At 36.0% G+C, this 21,144-nt stretch overlaps 1 protein-coding gene across 5 annotated transcripts in view; it reads right to left on the reverse strand.

Moving 5' to 3' along the window:
* The window catches only part of LOC148839379 (serine/threonine-protein kinase MRCK alpha-like), a 180,921-nt gene that overhangs the window by 53,758 nt on the left and 106,019 nt on the right, over nt 1-21,144 (reverse strand). For all 5 annotated transcript variants that reach the window (XM_088934544.1, XM_088934516.1, XM_088934535.1 and 2 more), the window contains exons 6-15: nt 19,589-19,682; nt 17,703-17,903; nt 15,937-16,185; nt 14,964-15,043; nt 10,070-10,236; nt 8,699-8,821; nt 6,064-6,197; nt 4,906-5,148; nt 3,282-3,392; nt 2,036-2,283 (exon numbers count right to left, since the gene is read on the reverse strand). In XM_088934544.1, the coding sequence (XP_088790670.1) occupies nt 2,036-2,283; nt 3,282-3,392; nt 4,906-5,148; nt 6,064-6,197; nt 8,699-8,821; nt 10,070-10,236; nt 14,964-15,043; nt 15,937-16,185; nt 17,703-17,903; nt 19,589-19,682 (1,650 nt within the window). The remainder of the gene's footprint in view (nt 1-2,035; nt 2,284-3,281; nt 3,393-4,905; nt 5,149-6,063; nt 6,198-8,698; nt 8,822-10,069; nt 10,237-14,963; nt 15,044-15,936; nt 16,186-17,702; nt 17,904-19,588; nt 19,683-21,144) is intronic.

A 21,144-nucleotide genomic window follows, 5' to 3' on the forward strand; every position in this document is an offset into this window, starting at 1 on the left:
TCAATTATGTTGAATCTGTTGCTTCTTAAAAGAGAATACCACAGTCACACAGTGCAACACATTTATTAATAATTGCTATTTATCTGAGCAATGCCCAATCACAGAATGCACCACATCAACATATATAATAATTCATAATAATTCCTTGCACTCATATAGCACCTTTCTGGACATTCTACTCAGAGCACTCTACAGGTAATAGGGACTCCCTCCACCACCAACAACATGCAGCACCCACCTGGATGATGCAACGGCAGCCATAGTATGCCAATATGGTCACCACACACCAGCTATCAGTTGGGAGGAGAACAGAGTGATGAAGCCAATTCATAGATGGGGATTATTAGGAGGTCATGATTGGTAAAGGCCAATGGGAATTTGGCCAGGATGCCGGGGTAACACCCCTACTCTTTTCAAGAAATACCCTGGGATTTTTAATGACCACAGAGAGTCAGGTCCTTGGATTTACATATTATCTGAAGCACAGCTATTTTTCTGTTTATCTGTCCCCGTCACTATACTGGGACATAAGGACCTATGCAGACCGCAGGGTGATATGCCACTCTCAGAAGCAACCTTAGCTTTCCCAGGAAGTCTCCCATCCATGCACCAACCAGACACCTACTGAGCTTCAGTGGGTTGTCAGATATGAGTTGTATGGTAATATGGCTGCTGGCATATATAAAAACAACTTTTCTACTTTCTTTTTATGTTAGTAAATCATAATTATTGTTAGGTAAATTAGACAATTCTTCCATTGATTATTTCTGCCAAAATTCACATTCATATTTGTGCAGGTGTCAAATGGTAGTTTTCGATATTTTTTGTCCTGGAGATGCCAGTTTGTGCTGGAGATCTCCAGTGGTTGCCTTTATATTTTATGGATACCTCCTGAACTGCGTGCCTCATAGCCTGTGGTGACATAGACTTGTCCTCTACCTGGCAAGGCTAGCCTTAAAATTAATGTCGCCTTAAAATGATTAATAATGAACATTGAAATATGAACCCATCCCGCAGTTGGTGGAAGTTAATGTCTCTAGTTTTTGGAGAATTCTCTGATCTTAACCATGACGATGCATGCTTACATCTTAAAGTGGAAGTGCAGTCGCAGTTTCTCAAACTGGTTATTTAATTGTTTATTTTAATTAGTTGACGGCATGTCAAAATATTACAAAATATCAAATTAAGTGCACAATTGTGAACTTTGTTCTGTATGGTCACCACGTTGTTGCAAACCACTGGTCTCGCCACAAGTGAGAGAGAGTTTGCACAAACTGTGACATGAAAGCAGCCCTTCCTGCACACTAGTCACTGCAAGCAAATGAGAAACATGGTCTCCTAACAACATTAATTATGATGAATGTATTTTTAGTTGGTTAGCAGGTTGCTCTCTTTGCAATACTTAAAAAGTATCTAAAAACATGTCTTGAATGTGTCGGTTACATGAAAATATTTACAAAAAATGTAGTAGCAAGAATTTACGTTTACAATTTGAATGTAATAGGACCGCTTTTGCATTATCAGAAGTATTTTTGCTTCTATATAAACTGCAGACAATGATGGCACTACGCATACATTGAAACTTTGTCCCTTTTGAGATGTAAATTGGAAATTTGTACACGTTACTGTTCCCTTGTGGATGAAATGCAATCATCATTGCCAATTGATTATAATATCATCAGTTTGTAATGATATTTCAATCAATGAAATTCAATTCAATCAATGAAATGTAAAAATAGTGTTGCAGTTCCCATATTCATTAAAGGGGAACTGCAACTTCCATTAACACCACAGGGAAATAAGAAACATATTAAACATATATACTAAACTCTGCTTTCGAAGTATTAGAAGAAGTTAAATAATTACAAGCCTCAAACGCAAAGGTGCTTGGCAAGGGTAGGGGAAAGTTATTGCCTAACAACCCAAAGAAACTAATTTAGCGATGCAGGTCTTTTGTGAAGGAGATACAGCCACCCTAATATTTTCAGGATTGAATGTTAAATGACCCTCGAAAAGGACAAAAGCATCTCCTCACCTCTCCCGGCGGGTTTTCTCCAGCTTGTCCTTCAGGATCATGATCTCTTTCTTGAGGGTCAGCTGGTGGCTCTCGGCATCGCGCAGCTCCTTCTTCAGGTTTTTCATCTCGCTGGCGTGGAGCAGGTCACGCTGGGAGAGCTCCTCCTCGTAAAACAAAGTCTTCTTTTCCAGGTCGACACGCAGTTTCGTCAGCTCCTGGTGGTGCTCTGAGCTGCTGATCCCCGGAGAACGGCCCACCTGCTTTTGCTGTACAAACAAAACAGATTGGCACCTGTCTTTGTCTTGAGTGCTTTTCCCTTGATTTCTGTAAGCTTGTAAAATTTCTGAATTGAATTATCTTACTGAACCACTGTTATCATGATGAAAACATAGGCATCAGCTATCACATTCAAACCAAAAAGAAAATAATTCCAGGAGCTTTGCTAATATTCTTATAGTGTTTACAGTTCCTCAATCTCAAAAGCTCCTCAAGAGCATATAAAAATGATACAACAATTTTTTTAAGTTCAACTTAGGAGGGGAAAACTTTTCAAATTAAAGTATTAAAATTAATTTATTATTTTAATGTAATAATGAATTCATTATTTAAGCTGGATCTTATGCATGTACCAGTGCTCCCCACTTAATTTCAAACAAGCATGTGTTTTTAATTAACTGGAAAACTTAATACAGAGGTAGTTCTTAAAAAAACAAATGTGCAAAACAAGACATACTTTATAACAACTTGAAAAGCTATCAAAATCATTCTGTATTACAACAACTTAAGCTTACAAACTAATAACCTTTAAGCTGTACTATAATTATCCAAGTGGAGACACACATCAAAGGATATTTAATAAAACAAAGACTTTTTACATAACTGTGGAACAACAAAAATAGTCTTCAGCACATTAAATAATAATCTTCTGTCTGGTGCTGTGTCAGCAAAATAGATTACAAGGCTTTCTAAAGAATAAATAGAATCTGGAAAAACCCATTCATTCATTAAAGTCCGTAAAACACTGCTGACATCATAATATCAGACACCAACTAAATATTACCCAACAAAAGATTTAATGATGTGTTCCTCCAGTTTCCTTTATCCAACCTGATTAATACTGATTGGTATAGTTAACAGACTAAGAAATTAAGCAGAAATGGTGATATAGCATTGGTTTTCTATTATGACAGGTATGATGAGCTAGGAACACTATATCTGTGTCTGATTATACTGTACACTTTACATTTCACATTTTGTGTCCTACCTTCAGCCCCTCCAGCTCCTCTACTAGCTGCCTGGCATACTGTTCACTCCGCTCCCTCAGCTTCTTCTCCTTAGATGCCTCTGCCACCGCCTCTTCTGCCTTTGCGTCCAGCTGAGGAGCAACAAAGCAGGATCTCTGTCATTTACTGTACCTCAGTCACTATCCCCTCCACCTCTCCTGTTACAAATATGACAGCAGTCCAACCCTTCTGATCTGGGGTTCCACAAATGAAAGCAAATTTGGCACTCTTAACAAAGCAGCCCCCGTGTTATGGTAAGAGTCTCTTTTTTTGCACATAGTGCTTTCCATCCCACTAGATCCAAAAGGTTTATTAAGAAAGAAAATCATAATTCATCTTCCACTGAAGTGACACAACCTTTGCTAGAGCACACAGTAGCCATGTTGCACTAACAGCTATGTAATGAGTGAATTGCATTGGGCTAGAGTCAGTTTGGACTCTATTTTTCTGGCAAATACTGAAAAATTAAAATAAAAAAAAATCTTTATATGTACCTCCACCATTATCTTCCATTCTAGTCAGGAAAGAAAACATTCGCATCAACAAACATGTCATAATCGAATATATATGTGTAATACATGGGAATAGTTCTAAAGGTTAGGCAAAATATGAAAACACCAAGTATATCTCAAATCATTTCACACCACCTTGATGTTAATACTGGTGTTAAACAACTGAATATAAATAAAATACATTGTGAGAGAAGTGAAATTTGCATAATATTAACTATATAAGTACATTTGAGTGGAATACATGGACCTTTAGTACACAAATACTTGCTACAATTATGTGGCTTCTATGTACGATAAAAAGGGGTATAGGGATATTTTTTACTAATTCAAAATTAAATCAATTTAAGAATTTAATAGATGAAATGATAGGCCTTTTTCATGTGGCTTTCCTTTTAATGCAACCTGTTTTGAACTCCAAAAAATTCATTTTCAGTGGCTTTATTTGTTAATTTGTGTTTCATGGTGGGTGTATTCTGACTGTTACTCTTTCACAGACTCTAAACACAAAATATGTTAATTAAGTCTAATCAAACTTTACACAATTAGTTTCCCTTTGAAATGCCTTTAACATCGATATTCTCCTTTGATACAACGTGTTTCCAAACATCATCCAATCTCAGCCTGCTTCATCACATTAATTAAAGAGGTTTCTTCAACCAATATGGAGTATCTCACTATCCTCTGTTCTTTTCCCACAGAGATTTCAAATGTTAAAACAATATATAATTTTTTTAGAAAATTTGATGAAACAATGATTTTGATGTGTAATTTTCAGCTGAAATTTAACATGAAAGCTAAATTAACTATTACTTTGATTAAGACAGTAATTGAATATTCAAGGACTCTGTCAGAACTTAAACCAGAAGATTTACTGACATGCCAGGTCATAATCTAAAGACGTACTGACCATAGCATAAGTCATATTAAATATTTTTAGTATTAAATAGTCCTAATTTAGAAAAGTAATATAAGTCATAGTATTACTATATATATATAATCATAGTCAGAATTATTAACTTCAAGAAAGAACTAAGTGGAAATTTAATTGAAGGTGTTTTATGGAACTGGCCATTGGTTTAAGAAGCAAGCCCACCTCCTTTTTGGCTCTCTCAGCTTTGCGCACTTCCTGTCGCAGGGCTTCCACTTTCTGCATCACCCCCTCCATTTCTTCCTCTTTGTCCCTAAGCTGCCGCGAGATTTTCTGTTTCTGGGAGCGCAGATCAGTGACGCGTTCATTCATCTCCGAGAACTCCTGCATGGCCAGCTTTCTCTGGCTGTGGGCATCCTTCAGTTCTTTGGTTTGGGATTTCAGCCTTTCGCTGGCGTCTAGTAACTCCTAGATGAATAACAATCAATACTTATTTTAATAGTTTCTTCACCCTTAGATACCCAATAACACCCTTAATTGAACTAGTCACTTACACAGAGCCATTTAATTATTTCAGGTTTTTATAGTTGACTGCTTAAGAGCTGAAAGCAATTAAGACCTAACTTTGCAAAGTACTAATTCAATAAAGGGTTCAGTCATGTAAGAGAACTCAGCTGTAACAAAACAAAAGACCGAAATTATCCCTAGGCCAGCACTGGAAAACACTACTGTGTTCAAAACATATCACAGCCAAGATGTTTCATTTTCTTCAGACATCTGCAGGCATGCTGTATTTTTCTCCAGTTTATAGCCTCTGTTGGCATGTTACTGCTCTCCAGACTGGGAAGAACATCTGAACATCCGAAGTACACCTTTTCATCCCAAGCTACAGTATCCTGAAATATTTGTCCATGGACAAGTTACATTTGCTGTGCCTAGATGGGCTCCATCCCTATCTGCAATGATCCTTTTCTGCTAAACCATTTGATTTAGACATCAGTACACTATGCGAGATGAGAGAATATGTAGAAGATAGCACAGTTTTGGGATAATCTTGCTGTGCTAGATATGATGTCAAAGTACTGTTCTATATCACTGCGCCAGCACAGCAACATACGGTACAACAGTTTTACATCCTGAAGCAGGCTGTTCCTGCTTTCATAGTCCTGAAGTTTATTTTAACCAAGAACATCTCAAGCAAACAAAAATGGCGCAACTGCACATGTTCTGCTATGTAACATTCCCTACATAGTGTACTGTATATTTATCACCATAACTTCACAAAGTTCAAAGCAAAAGAAAAATCAATTAATATTTCACTTAGGTTCACATGCTGAATGTTTTGAAATTATTTTTACAAGAGCATGTTGAAATCTTCATTACCTTTTGGAAATCATCCCTTTCTTGTTTCATGATTTTGATTTGCTTTTCTAGTGATTTGATGTGCTTGGAGGATTCTTCTAAATCCCTGCGGGCTGTGCTGGCCTCTTCAAGCTGGTGCTCTATCTGGCCTGATTCTACAACAGGGTAAGAAGAACACAGTTAAGTATTGCTGTCCGTGTGATACAGTCAATCCTGTAACATTATTCACAGAGCCTTAAATTTGGCAGCTGTGGAAGTAGAGACATTTCAGATGGCATTCTGAAATAAACCAGGCATGTTGTCAAAGCAGACCCCTAGAAATGGCTGGAAAAAATTCTCAGATCAATTGGCTTATAGCCACCAAACGAGCTACAGTCGATTCTCTAGTTCACAACATTTTAATTTATATCTATATTTTTTTAATTTGTTGTTTTTTCACACAAAGATAACATTTCTTTCAAAGAAAACCCCCTCACATATCCTACATTGTCCTCAGGGATTGTCACGTCCATGTTTCTACCTAGATTTGACTGCCAGAAGCAGGATTGCATGCCGCTAGTGTCACCTATTTTGGAAGAGAAACATTGATGCTGAAGCCTCCATATAAAAAGAAAATCAGGTAAGACCAGGATCCAGGATCCCTTCAGGAGAGGGATCATTTGCATCTTTTCATATGTTTTTCATTTAATCCGTTACAATACCACAAACTGTACGAGTCCATCTGTTCAATGTCTTAATTCAAGGAGAAAACCCTACCACCAGCAATTAGGTGTAGTAAAATCAGAACCGATTTAGTGCTTTCCTAAAAAAATCTTAAAATGCTCACACAAATTTGAAGGAGATCATCAAGGATGGAGGGTTATTTTGACCAAACAGTTCTTCAATGTAAATGAGACGGACCTCTTTTGGAAGAAAATACCATCACAATTTTACAACTCAACGGAAGAGAGGCTTCAAAACTGCTAAGGACCATCTAACCTTGTTCCTTGATGGTAATGACTTTGTTTAACTAAGGGTTTGCTTAGTTTACCATTCTAAGGGCACTGAAGCCGTTCTCCAAAATATCTTCCCATTATTTTGCAATCAAACCAGAAGGATGGGAGGCAGTGGCATTGTTTCAAGACTAGTTTATATCATACTTCTCTTCATTCATCAAAGGGTACATCTCTTCATTCATCAAAGGGTACATCAGAGAGCCAAACCTGGATAGTAAAGCCTTGCTTCTTCTGGATAATATCCCATTCTGTGACCACTGAGTGCATGGGTGACCATGTACAGGTTGTGTTCCTGCTTCCAATTTTTCACAGATGCTCCATGAGAGATCTTTTTAATGGCAACAGACAGTGAGGACAATCCAACCATCCAGGATTTTTTGGGAAGATCATCAACAACACAGCTGAGAAACGGAATTTGTGCATGCAAGCTTGCAATGATGAATGCTGCTTGGAAATTAAAATGTGGCTGTCATTTCCAGGGTTTTGATAATGTCATGGATATTCATAAGCTGATAGAAGTGCTGGCAAAAGAGCATGATTTTGATGAGGTGGTCCAGCTTATTGATTCTCAGAGTGACAACCTTATGAATAATTATTTGATGAGGCTTAAACAATGACACTCAAAAAGACAAAGAAGCATAACAAAGAAACAGATCAGCTGTCAACTTCTACAAAGGAGCTTATCTCTATGGTGATGTGAGAGGCATTCATCGCTTTGAGAAGGGAATCAACACCTTCCTGGATAATTACCCAAACACGGAACACTGCAACCAGACCAGAAGCGGTATTTAAAATCTTCTAAGGTGCTACAGAGAAATGTACAACATCAAGAAGTACACAACAGCCTAGACTGTGCCTTCAAGCATCATATACCAATACCAGAATCCCACTTCTTCACTTCACCTCAACCTCCCAACCTCAAAGGGGAGTAGTTTTGCCCTGTCGTTAAGGGCTCTGTACCAGCTGCACATTATTACACTATTATAAGGAGTCTATGGCTGGATATCTCAACTGGTTCGCATGGATGTGCTGCAGAATTTTGGAAGAGAAAAATAATTTTAAAAAAATTATACGTCAACTTTGTGAAGTAACTAAAATCTTGTGTTATATGTTCGGCATTTACACTTAAGACCACTATCTCAACACACTTTCAAGTTTGATGCACATAAAAGCAAAACCAGAGAAGAGAGCAGCTGAGAAAGAGCTCCATGTTTCACTGGCATCAGTGCCTGAATAAGGCGACTTTGAGATAAACAGCGAGTTCTGTTTATAACATTAATAATAATGTGCTGGGGCTGGTGATATGTGTGGAGAGGTGGGCAATGTGTCACAAAAATATTTTCTTAAGTGAGCAGCGAGGTGGAAAGGTTGAGAAACACTAGTCTATGGGAATATTAAATCTGAATGAGTTCCTGGGACTCTCCAACACCAGACGTGAGAATCACTGACCTAGCCAGCACGAGTTTAGGATTAATTGATAATACCAGTTTCTTAAGATGAGCACTGTCACTTAAATAATCAGCATTTCACATACACATTATGCCCCTTAAGATCTCTGATTTCCAGTTTCAGTAGTGTTGGAATAATGTAATTCAACATTAGTCTTCAATCTGCAACAGAGCTACCAAGTCCAGGTGTTTGGAACACTTATGTCTTCTCACCTGCAATCTGCTTTTTCAATGTCTCAATTTCTTCTTTTAGGCTTCTGATCTCAATCTCTTTAGTTGCAGTAATGGGTCCATCAACACTGGAATACTGCAGGGCCTGAACTGTCTGGGTGGATTCTGAAAGATACATAATGAACAAATAATATTGTGGTAAAATAAAAAATGGTATACATAATTTACAATTAATCTTTCCTTGATTAAACAGGCTTGGGTCATCACCATCATAAAAAATAAGAATAAATCATTTGAAAAAAACTCAGTACTATACTAATGGCAAAAAAACATAAACATAACAGCAGATTGAGCACAATAAAATTACAATAAAAAGTGTTTAGGCATGCTTTAAAATATTCACATTTGCTTAATCCCTAATGGATCTGAGTAATGAGATACACAATAATCGCTCTGCACAAATAAAATAAGGGACTTTACTCATGTAATAATTCCTTAATGTAGAGCCGAACTGTTTAGTGCTTTACACTAAATAAGTAAGCAGAAGTACCTTTAGATCCATTCTAAATTTCAATGGGAACCAATGCAATTTAGACAGGGCAGAAGGTTTATGCTGAGGCAGAATAGTCTTAGTTTGCACCTGACCTGCAAAATGAAGGGCATACTGAAGTCTAATTCCTATCTATATTGATGCTCCAGTAAGTAAGGCATTACTTATTTATTATACTTAAACTTTATCATTACTTTAGTGTGGGGTTTTAGCAGCCTCATTAACAACATCGCAATTTAGCTTAAGCAATGATGTATCTGATTTAGTTTGCAAATAAAGTACATTTGAGTGTCATTAACAGCACTTGTCTAGCTGATGGTGAATAACCCTTATTTGCTGCATGAGGAATATCAGTGCTGTTATACAACACTAGTTATATCACTAGTATAACACTTTGATTTCATTTTTGCTTAATAAGGACTTACTGTAAAACTGAATAATAATAATAATGGCCAATGTTCTGTAATGGACTTTTCTGCCCATATGGTGTTTAATACTGTAATACTGTTAATAAAAGAGAATAAATCACTATACTTGAAGAGTGTTTTCTTCTTTTGAAAGTGTAACATTTTATAGTGATATTTAATACAACAGTGAAATTAATTTCAGAAGAAAGCAGCTCATCATGGTCTAATTGAGCATAGGCAGGCAAACCAGGGTATGAGAGAGGAACTCTAGATCTTTGCTGAGCTGGCACTCAGAGTTTATGGGAAAAACTGGCACAGCAGGTAATCTGTTTAAAATGGCTAAATGGAGCCAACAGAACCTCCATGCAGAACATAAAAGACTATTTCCAGTACAGTTTTCCTTGTCTAGAAACTGTTATTCACATATTCACAATTCTCAGGTCAGACGTGGCACACCTTGGAGCTTTCGGCTCAGTTCCAGCTTCTCCTGTTCCAGGCGCCGTATCCTTCGCTCGTAGGCCTCAGTGGCCAAACTGTCCTCCAAACTCCTCTGCACTCGGAGGTCCATCTGTCTGGAAGTTGGACTGGCAAACTCCCTCAAACATCCCCGGTCTGAGAGAGTGCTGGAAAAGGGACAGCATAGAAAAATGAGAATGCTGCTTCAACTTAAAATATTAAGCTTTTTGCAAATTTAAACATTCTTGCCATCTGAGCAGACAGTGATTTACTGGTTAAACCTGTCACCTAAATTAAAAGGCCAGAGTTGGTTCATAAGGGTTTATTCATGGCCTTTTCCCTTAAGACATTAATATCCTTCACATCATAACCCGAGCTACATTGATTTCTTCTGCTGCATCTGCTTCTCCTTGCATCTAGTAGTAAGAAATAGCCAAATTATGTCACATTTCTTAGACCACAATGTGGACACACAACAATTTTGCATTGAAAAAAAGGGAGAGAACAAGAATTTCAAGTACACTAATAAAACACTGACGAGAAAAGAACAATGGAAATTGGAAATCCACATACGGATATAGCCAAACAGTGTCATGTTTAGTCTGAAAGTTTAACTCAAAACTCATAATGGGAATTTCAATTTATATCTATTTTACAGCTATGCCTTCATTTGCTTTCAATTTTTTAATTGATTTTGTTTTATTATGCATGAATTTGGCTATTGTAAGCGTTCTGTTGGCAATAAAACAGCAATAAGAACAACAAAAACAATTAGAAAACCACTGGTAGTTTTTAGTAGTTCACAGAAAGTGTCACATAAAACTCTAATAAAACAATGCATCAGTAACAAGTTTTGAACAGTAGCAGTCTGCAGTTGAAGAAGTTAAGATTTAATGATTTCACAGTAATATAAACTGAAAAAAATTGAAGCTATAACTATTTTAACCCTGGTTACCAAGATAGATAGTTTACTATGGTATGAGAAGGATGTTGCATTTTTCTTGGCACATTCAGTTTCATCACCTGACAACCAGCATTTACAATCTTACAACTCAGACATTACATACACTAGCTTGTTTGAAAGTCTATATAAAGTGTTTTTAGTAGGAGAAAGGACATTGTAGCCTTAATATTACAGATCTAAAGGAAAACCTACTACAGAGGAACCTAAATGCATTAATAGAAGTCAAGTGTTCCCGTAAATATAAAGAGTAGGATTACATGGACAGCAAATATGTACATAAGACTTGTGTGATGATTTCATGTCTAATTTCATATCAAAGTAAAACCTAAAGATGATAATGTTTAGCATATTCTTACAGTGATAAGAAAGTCTGTGAACCCCTTAGGATTTTCACATATGTGAAACTTAATATGTTATTGGATCTTAAGTCCTAATAATAGATAAAACGAACCCGATTAAACAAATGACACAAAACATGATACTATTGCAACATTTATCCTCAACTGTTTGACAAATTATGTGAACTTTTAAATTCATTAACTGGAGGCACCCCCTTGAGCCCCCCCTTGAAATTCCCCTTTAGGAATTTTGACCCATTTCTTGTTATAGAACTCCTTCAACTCCGTAACAGTTGAGGGCTCCTTCGCATGGACAGATTCTTTTCACTGACGAGAAAAGAACAATGGAAATTGGAAATCCACATACGGATATAGCCAAACAGTGTCATGTTTAGTCTGAAAGTTTAACTCAAAACTCATAATGGGAATTTCAATTTATATCTATTTTACAGCTATGCCTTCATTTGCTTTCAATTTTTTAATTGATTTTGTTTTATTATGCATGAATTTGGCTATTGTAAGCGTTCTGTTGGCAATAAAACAGCAATAAGAACAACAAAAACAATTAGAAAACCACTGGTAGTTTTTAGTAGTTCACAGAAAGTGTCACATAAAACTCTAATAAAACAATGCATCAGTAACAAGTTTTGAACAGTAGCAGTCTGCAGTTGAAGAAGTTAAGATTTAATGATTTCACAGTAATATAAACTGAAAAAAATTGAAGCTATAACTATTTTAACCCTGGTTACCAAGACAGATAGTTTACTATGGTATGAGAAGGATGTTGCATTTTTCTTGGCACATTCAGTTTCATCACCTGACAACCAGCATTTACAATCTTACAACTCAGACATTACATACACTAGCTTGTTTGAAAGTCTATATAAAGTGTTTTTAGTAGGAGAAAGGACATTGTAGCCTTAATATTACAGATCTAAAGGAAAACCTACTACAGAGGAACCTAAATGCATTAATAGAAGTCAAGTGTTCCCGTAAATATAAAGAGTAGGATTACATGGACAGCAAATATGTACATAAGACTTGTGTGATGATTTCATGTCTAATTTCATATCAAAGTAAAACCTAAAGATGATAATGTTTAGCATATTCTTACAGTGATAAGAAAGTCTGTGAACCCCTTAGGATTTTCACATATGTGAAACTTAATATGTTATTGGATCTTAAGTCCTAATAATAGATAAAACGAACCCGATTAAACAAATGACACAAAACATGATACTATTGCAACATTTATCCTCAACTGTTTGACAAATTATGTGAACTTTTAAATTCATTAACTGGAGGCACCCCCTTGAGCCCCCCCTTGAAATTCCCCTTTAGGAATTTTGACCCATTTCTTGTTATAGAACTCCTTCAACTCCGTAACAGTTGAGGGCTCCTTCGCATGGACAGATCAATTCAGGTCCTTCCACAACATTTCACATTTCATATCAACATTTCAAGGCTGTCATAAATTGTGGAATTTCTTCTTCTAAACCTATTCTATTGTAGACCTGCTTGCATATTTAGGATCACTGTTTTGTTGCAAGGACCACTTTTTATTCAGCTTCAGGTGGCGGAGGGATGGCCTGACATTCTCCTCTGGAATCTTCCGACAACGCAGACTTCATGGTTGTGTCAGCGATGGAAATTATCCGGGTACTGAGGCAGCAAAGCAGGGTCAGTCGTTTCTCTTTGAGGCAAAAGACTCAATTACCTTTGACTTCTTCTGTCAAGAGAATCGTGTCCCAGAAGCTATGGGCTCTTTGGCAAATTTCATACATAAATGTTCTTTTTGGAGAGCAGCAGTTTTCTCCTTGCTTTCCTAACATGAACACTATTTTTGTTCGGTCATTTTCTGATAGTTGAGCCATGAACAGTTGAGTCATTAGCAAAATCAAGAGTGGCCTGCGGTTCCTTGCATGTTACTCTGGGATTCCTTTGTAACTTTTGTAATGATTTTCCAGTTTTTCGAGAGATTTTGGTAGGATAGCCGGTCATAGTAAAGTGAGTATGGTTATAACTTTCTCCATTGGTAGACTGTCTGACAGTGGTATTGGTGAAGCCCCAAATCAATAGAAATGATTTTGTAACCCTTTCTGTATTTATATTTTGTATTTGTAACCCTTAGATTGTGGTATGACTTGTTTTCACATAGCATGGTGAAAACAAAACTCAAAATGTTTCTTTTCTTTTTCTTGGCCCTATATACAGTGCAAAATGGATTCAAGGTGTTTACCGAATCTTTTTGAAGTGTTACATACTTCATATCATCGTCACGAGAATAAATGAGCAATTAAAGCAAAATAATAGAAACTATTATCATTGTTCTATTTTGTCAAAATGTGCATAGCAGTAGTAAACAGTTTTGCAGAATATATGTTATGTGCATTACGTCTCACTTTGTGGTGCAGTATTCCCTCCAGAGTAAAATAAAGACAGACTAACAAAACATTTTTGTTCATTCAAACAATATTGAATAACCTTATTCAAAATAAACAGCCATTAACTGCACTGCCTAATAGTCAACACCTTAATTACTTTTTAAAGTAAAGATTTGAAATGATCATTCCTAGCATTTTCAGTACTGGGAGCGACGCTACAGTATGTACTGTATGTTTTTGTTTTCTTTTTAAATATGTTCAAAAGTGCAGATTTGTGTTTTGAATGTTCTATTCCACACTAATAAGAACATTCAAAATAAATATTTTTAAAAAATATTTTCTCTAGAGGTGGGCAAAAGACAAAACAGGAGCACAGGCTACTGACAGTCTACTGAAAGCTGTGTATTATACAGTAACCACTTGGAAGTGCACCTCAGCTAGACCATCTGGCTGAAGTGCTCCCACTGATGCTGCTTCGTATCTTTACCTTTTCTTCCCAGGGACTCACCTAGGAAGCAAAGTATTTACATCCAAAACCAAAGAGGAGTCTATCCCCCTAAGATTTTTACCTCTATATATGAAAAGAATGCTTTCTTTTTTACTCAGCTTTTGGAATCTACATTACTACCACTCTCAATCTTACAATAAAAGGGAAACTCATCAAGACAGACAAGTTACACTACACATTCTAGCTGAGAATTTAATATATGGCTCATAGATCAGATGCCTTTTTCACTCTCCCTGCTCCAAATTACCTGTGGTCATAACACTGGCAAAAATAAGACATACAGTATGGTCCCCTGGCTATGGCTGGATGGGAGAAATTTAACCAAAATGTTTTAAAAGTGGATTATATACTTACCATTGTTTTTACCATGTCACTTATTCACTTTGGGATAAACTACAAAAATTAAAAACTGTAGAACTGTATTACTGAGGTGATATGAGAGAGAATCTATGAATATTAAGATATTAAGGCAATTTAGTAAACATCTAAATACCTAAGTAATGGAATCCCTGCTCAGCACCACCTGAGCCCTTCTTACACAGCAAAATCTGAATAGTCAAATATTAAATTATAAAATATTAATACTAATGATGAATCATACATATATGCCAATTCTAAAGTTTGTAAAATCTAAGGGTCATGATTCTTTTCTACTCTTTTTTTCCACAAAAGTGTATATCATGATTAACCCCATACTTACCAGTTACTGGTGTATGTAAAGCCAACAAATGGCAAGTGATGGCCGGAGAATGCAGTATGTGAAGGGGGAGGCATTGTTTCCTAAAAGAAATGTGGGAAAGAGTACAGCAATGATTTATTACATCACAGTCTAAAGAATGACAATAATTTAGTTAAAACCTAACTAGTGAGAATTCTGCAGAATACATCAATTGTACAAAAGTCCTCACTTGTCAAGTCCAAACCTCTGTAGCTAGACTTCTAACTCACAGCAGACATTGGCCACATATCACTCCTACACTTTATTAATTACCTAATAAGTCATGTATGTATTATAGGATATTGTTATTGACTTGTAAAGCTTTAAAGAATCTGTCTCAGACATACATTTCTGAACTCCTTCATGTTTATACTCCCTCTCGTAGACACCAGTCAGTTAAAGCTGGTCCTTTGCTATGGGATGCTCTTCCTTAGACACTATGAGAGACAAGCTTGCTTCATCTCTTCAAATCCAAACTCAAAACTCATCTCTTTATTAAGGTCTATGTCTGACCTATAGTACATTTAATCTGTATGAACCTGTTTTTTTTTTCTTGCTTTTACTTTTGTTGTACTTTGTCTTTTTTTCTTTATCGCTATGTACTTTAAAAAATAATAGTTGTTGTTGTAATAATAGATATGAGGCATTACAAAAATGGATGCCTGTAATTTGGCATAAAATTAATCAACAAGAGAAACCGATGCAACTGTGAAGTTATAAAGGCAAGTTCTTGAAGCTGAGGTACAGCTTTTTGAACTTTTACACAAGGCCAGACATTGCCAGCTATTTGATTTAAAATTTGTAATCGAGCTTCCAAGCAGTGAAAGCCTGTAGAGAATGTAAAGAGGTTTTCTCATTCACACTTTTGAATCAGCTGAGAGACTTAGGAAAGGCCCTAAAAAGAGAAATTCAGTACAGAGCATTTCCTCTCTTTCAATTTAATTATTTTACATACAGAGTTTTTTAAGCAGTCATCATCGACATCAAAGTTGGAGGTGTCGGTGGGGCTGCTGACTTCAGGAATGTATGGTGCCTCGCAGTTGCGGATGTTGTCCCAGTCGATGCCTGCGAAGAAAGGGTGTTTCTTGAAGTCCTCGATGCCGTTCTGGCCCAGTCGGTGCTCTCTACTGCAAATGAGTCTCCGGATTAAGTCCTTGGCATTCTCAGACACGTCTGTCACCTGGGCAGGGAACTGAAATCGCTCCTGTACACACGAAGAAAGAAACAACACAAATACTGTATATACCAACAGTTTTTCCCTGTCTCATTTTCATTTTTCACTTGTTAGGAAAGAAATATCTTATTCACTGACAATTTTGTTTCAATTGTAAGCTAACCTAAATGTAAGCCGTAATCAGATCTCAGAATAGGAGTTTTCAATATTTCAAACTCTGAACTAGAACTAGAAAACAGAAGGAAAAAAGTTATGAAAAACGTTAAAGACAACTTTATGCGTTGCTAGAACAATTTCAGTAACCTGTGTTTTTTCTTTTTCTTTTCTTTAACACACTAATTTTCCAGTAATTTTACAGTCCAAAGCACTTGATTTCATGATATCAATATTAAGTTAATGGAAGTGGAACAGAGAGAGGCCTCTGTCTGATGTCTCTTGCAGGCAAATGTTTAATAAAGTATAACTACTATTGCTTCCATTATGTATGTATTATAGAACTAAGTGTATTTTAGAACTCTGTGAAGTCTTTTTTACAATATTTTTATATTTTACAGTTCAATCACTCATAACCAGTTAACGAGTATTAAATCCTCTTTTCACTTTTTACTGCATAGAAAGTTTATATTTAGCACATTTAATACTTTCATTTTATAGTATGAACTCTTAGACCAATTGTCTATTAAATACAGTACTATATAAAGGCGTAATACGCCCCATGTCGTGCATACAGTGTAATCAGTAAGTAAATAAATTAATGTTTTATGAGTATTTATGTACAGATTTAAGCAGAGTATATGCTTAAGCAGGACTTCAACCTCCCCTATTAAAATAACACTGCAGACTTGTTGAATCAAAATTCGTATGCTGCAGTTCTACACCTTACCTGGTTTTTGACGTTCAATTTCTATTGAAATGCATAGTTGTAGGTTATAAAACTACTATTTAGTGAAGACCAGATATATTTTTACATTTAAGACATACAAATATCTATTTAAACGCTGCATGAATATTGCAGATAATCTCAAAAATAAAATGTATTTAGCTATTATATTATATTAAGTCAACAGACACAATTTTAACACTTCGGAAGGATTTTCAGCTTCCTTGCCTGAACTAATTCTAAATTTGGTATAGCCCTTTTACTAGATCCCTCAAACACCCTGAAACTTGAGGGTTTGCAATAAATGTAACACAGGAATTGTCCTGCAAGCATTCACAATCCCGTGAAATGGAAAGTGCAGGTGTTCTGTAATGCTGATGTAACTAATTTCCGCCTTACATTAAAATTGGGAAAGGCATATACATTAAATGCGGAAAATGTAATGAGTTTTGTAATTTAATATATCTTAGGGGGGCACACACATCAATTATATGTACGGTATATAATCTTTAAGTTTGTTAATAATATCAAAGTCTTTATAAAATGATTTTAGCAGACTGACAGCCATGCTATTTATGTCAATGATTCTTTATGTCAATGTTATCCAAAGACTCATATATGTATTTTGTTAATTCCTCAGGTAAAGTATGAGATGGCTGCCACTCACCTTATGGTTCATAATTTTCCCATAGGTCTCCACCAAGGATTCAGCATAAAAGGGAGTTTCACCATACAGCATTTCATACATGCAGACTCCCAGAGACCACCAGTCACACTCAGGGCCGTACTTCCCTTTCCCATCCTCCATGGCCTGGAGGATCTCAGGGGAGATGTAGTCTGGGGTTCCCACGGCAACTGATGATTGAACCTGTATCACACAAGGAGAGATTGAAGTGATGGATTCTCCTTATCAGCCCTTTTCTTGGAGTTTTTATTTTGGAGTTTTACTTTTTAAATTCTAATTGGCAAAATCTGAATTGCATTTTAGCGGTTCTCGTCACTTTGGCCAACACAAGAATTGAGCACGACAATCTATATATTTAGATTTATACTATAGGATTTATTTTTGATCTTCTTGTGGTTTTACAGAGAGATGGCTTTTTGTTTGTTTTGAAATTGCGTGCATTAAAGTACTTGAAACCACGATAAAAGAAAAAAACAGTTAAGAAAACAGTTGCAGGTGCTCATTAAGGATCTTTAAGGATGTTTACTCATAATAGATACACAAAGTTGATTTTTTTGACAAATGATTTTGTCTGCTCCAAAAAGATATGATAACTTGAAAGGTCAAAAACACTGTCTGTGGAACTTTCTGAGAAACACTACCTGATTACATGCCTATACAAAGACAGCAGGCATTAATTGAAACCTTTTACATGGTTGAAATCCTGGTGTTGAAAACTGGGGTTTAGATTTTTGAGGCTTTGGTGTTTCCTTTGAAACAGATGGAACCCGGATAAGCAGCAGTACTCCGGTCACTGATTGCCACTGTCATAAATTATGGAACCTTTCTTTGTGTTTCACATATATTGTGAAATAAAAGATCTTATTTGGTTGCCTAAGGTGGGGGTTATTTCCTCAGATTAAATTCCAGAAAAAAATGTTTGAATTTGTATGGGAGGAAACTGGCTCTGAATTACCAAAAAGCAGAGGTGCAAAATGAATTCACGGAAATTGGTGCCTTTAAAGAGATTTGTTCCTTGTTTGCTTGCAGCCTGGAATCATAAGATACTCACAGCTTTTACACCTAGATGTCAGTGTCAAAACACCCACCAACAAAAACATTATGTCAAATCCACACTGCATTAAGCAATATTTACTGTACTTTCTGTTCTTTCATATTTATTTCTGGTTTCAAGTGTATTCATTATCAAAACTGCAATGTAAAAGGACAATATTATATATATATATTAATAATTTAATCAAATTACGTCTTACTCTTTAACTTTAATAAAAACATCAGGTATCTTATTATCTTATTATTATCAGGGATGATGATGTACAGAAAAGTGTTAAAATGTTTAATGTTTTACAAATCTATTTTTGTAAAAAAAACTGTTAGGTTTTACCACAAACTGTGTTTACATTTGTCAGACTTTGTATACCATTTACTAGAGGTGAATCTATATGAAAATAAAATTTCAAATATAAATTGATCAGCAGGAAGAGAAAAGAAAATAACACTCCATTCATACTCCATTAGTTTAGTTCACTTGTACACAAACTTGAATAAGCAACATAAAAATTTCAAAATGTTAAACATACTGTTAGACAATCTCCAGATTTACATATTGTAAATATTTACAGGAAGTGACCTACAGCTTGCCATAACACCTTTACAAAGTATAAAATGGTTCAGAACTACAAACCATACAGGGCCAAGGGGTTCCACATATTACTTTAGCAAGGTTTACACCAAGCCCAAAAATAATTCTGCTTCTCTGAACATTCACATAAGACCACATAAAACCCAAAAGCTGTCATAAGGTGATTGTGGATCTTCCTGGTGAGCACAAGCATATTTCATTGCAATTTCCAGTACATCCAACTTACTGTTCCATCTTCCATTAGCTTGAGACAGGACCCAAAGTCTGCCAGCCGGATGTGTCCATTCATGTCCATAAGAATGTTGTCTGGTTTGATGTCCCTGAGAAAAAAAAGATGATTTCTGAGAACATTTTGTAACAGGAAGAATAGCAGAGAGAACATCATATTTTTTAGGGAAACCCACTTACAGGCAGGCACACGTGCCCATTCTATAACATTCCCTCCATCGTGCTTCAGATGCTGCTAAGAAGTATAAACATGAGTTTTGTAACAAAATATTATGGACAGATGAGGCCAACATAAACTTTTACTAAAGTAATTGAAGGGTAAAGTGTAGAACAAAGATTTGAATGTGCTCCAAAAGACATTTATGGAGTATGGGATGGCTAACTTGAACTTGCTCACTCTTGTTTATTGATACTATAAGTAATGGCAGCAGCATCAGACTGAATTCAGAAGTTTATCTAAGACTGACAGATTTAAATCCAACTGAACTCTACATGTTGACGGAAAAATTGAAGTCCAGACTGCCCGAAAACAGACAAGAACTTCTACAGGCAAATGGAAACTAACCATCGGTTACTTGGGTTATTGTGATTAAACTGCCTGGCAGTAAATCTAGGTGGTTACAGGAGTCATGAAAATACAGGTCAGGCACAAAAATAACCTGCAAATGGTGCCTGTTTATTTAGTGCTCTTGTGCAAGGAGAAAAAAAAATGCAAAAAGGCAAAACACTTAACAAATATAATAAACTACAGTTCCTTTAGGACATTTCCTATGATCTGTTTAGAAGTACATGCCTACTATAAACCAACAGTAACAGATGACAAGGACACATTCCCCACAAAGACAGAGTAACAGTTACACCATGAGTGCCAGGTTAAATACTCTAAGCTCCACCCTAGCTCCTCCTGATAAGACAGATCAGCATCCATGTAAACCAAAGGTGAGTCTGGGTCTGTAACCCAACACAAAATGGTGGAACGGACAGGAGACAAGGACAACATTGTGGAGGTTAGAAAAATACAAACAGCAACCAATAAAAATGCAATAAACAAGAGTTAACAATCAAAATGCAAAAATGAAAAAACGTGAGAAAAAACAGCCTATGAGATGTGAGACATTATCAGAAGGTGTCCAACAGTCCCTTCACCATAGTTATAATTTGCCATATAAGAGTTGGTTTAATTTGTTTTAAACACTGGGTGAAGACACATTCAGTCAAGCCTACACTTAGCCTGTCAAGCATAGAAACATTCTTTTATTTAAATACATAGTAAATAGCTAACAATGTCTTGTTTTAGCAACACACAAGATGTATTTTTCATCCTACAGAAATTCTGTGCACTTCACAGATACATTTAAAACTGGATTTACTAACAGTATTTCAAATTTCGGAGTGTGAAAAAGAAATATAAATAAATTTATACCAAACAGCCTTTGATTAATACTCAATACTACAATAATACTCAATAACCTCTTCCCCATTACTCTAAATGAATTACACCTATAGTTTAAAAACAGAAAAATACAGTGCACACAGTTAAGGTCATTTCAATGT

Source organism: Atractosteus spatula, chromosome 2 (assembly GCF_055471065.1).
Source record: "Atractosteus spatula isolate fAtrSpa1 chromosome 2, fAtrSpa1.hap1, whole genome shotgun sequence".
Lineage (NCBI taxonomy): Eukaryota > Metazoa > Chordata > Actinopteri > Semionotiformes > Lepisosteidae > Atractosteus > Atractosteus spatula.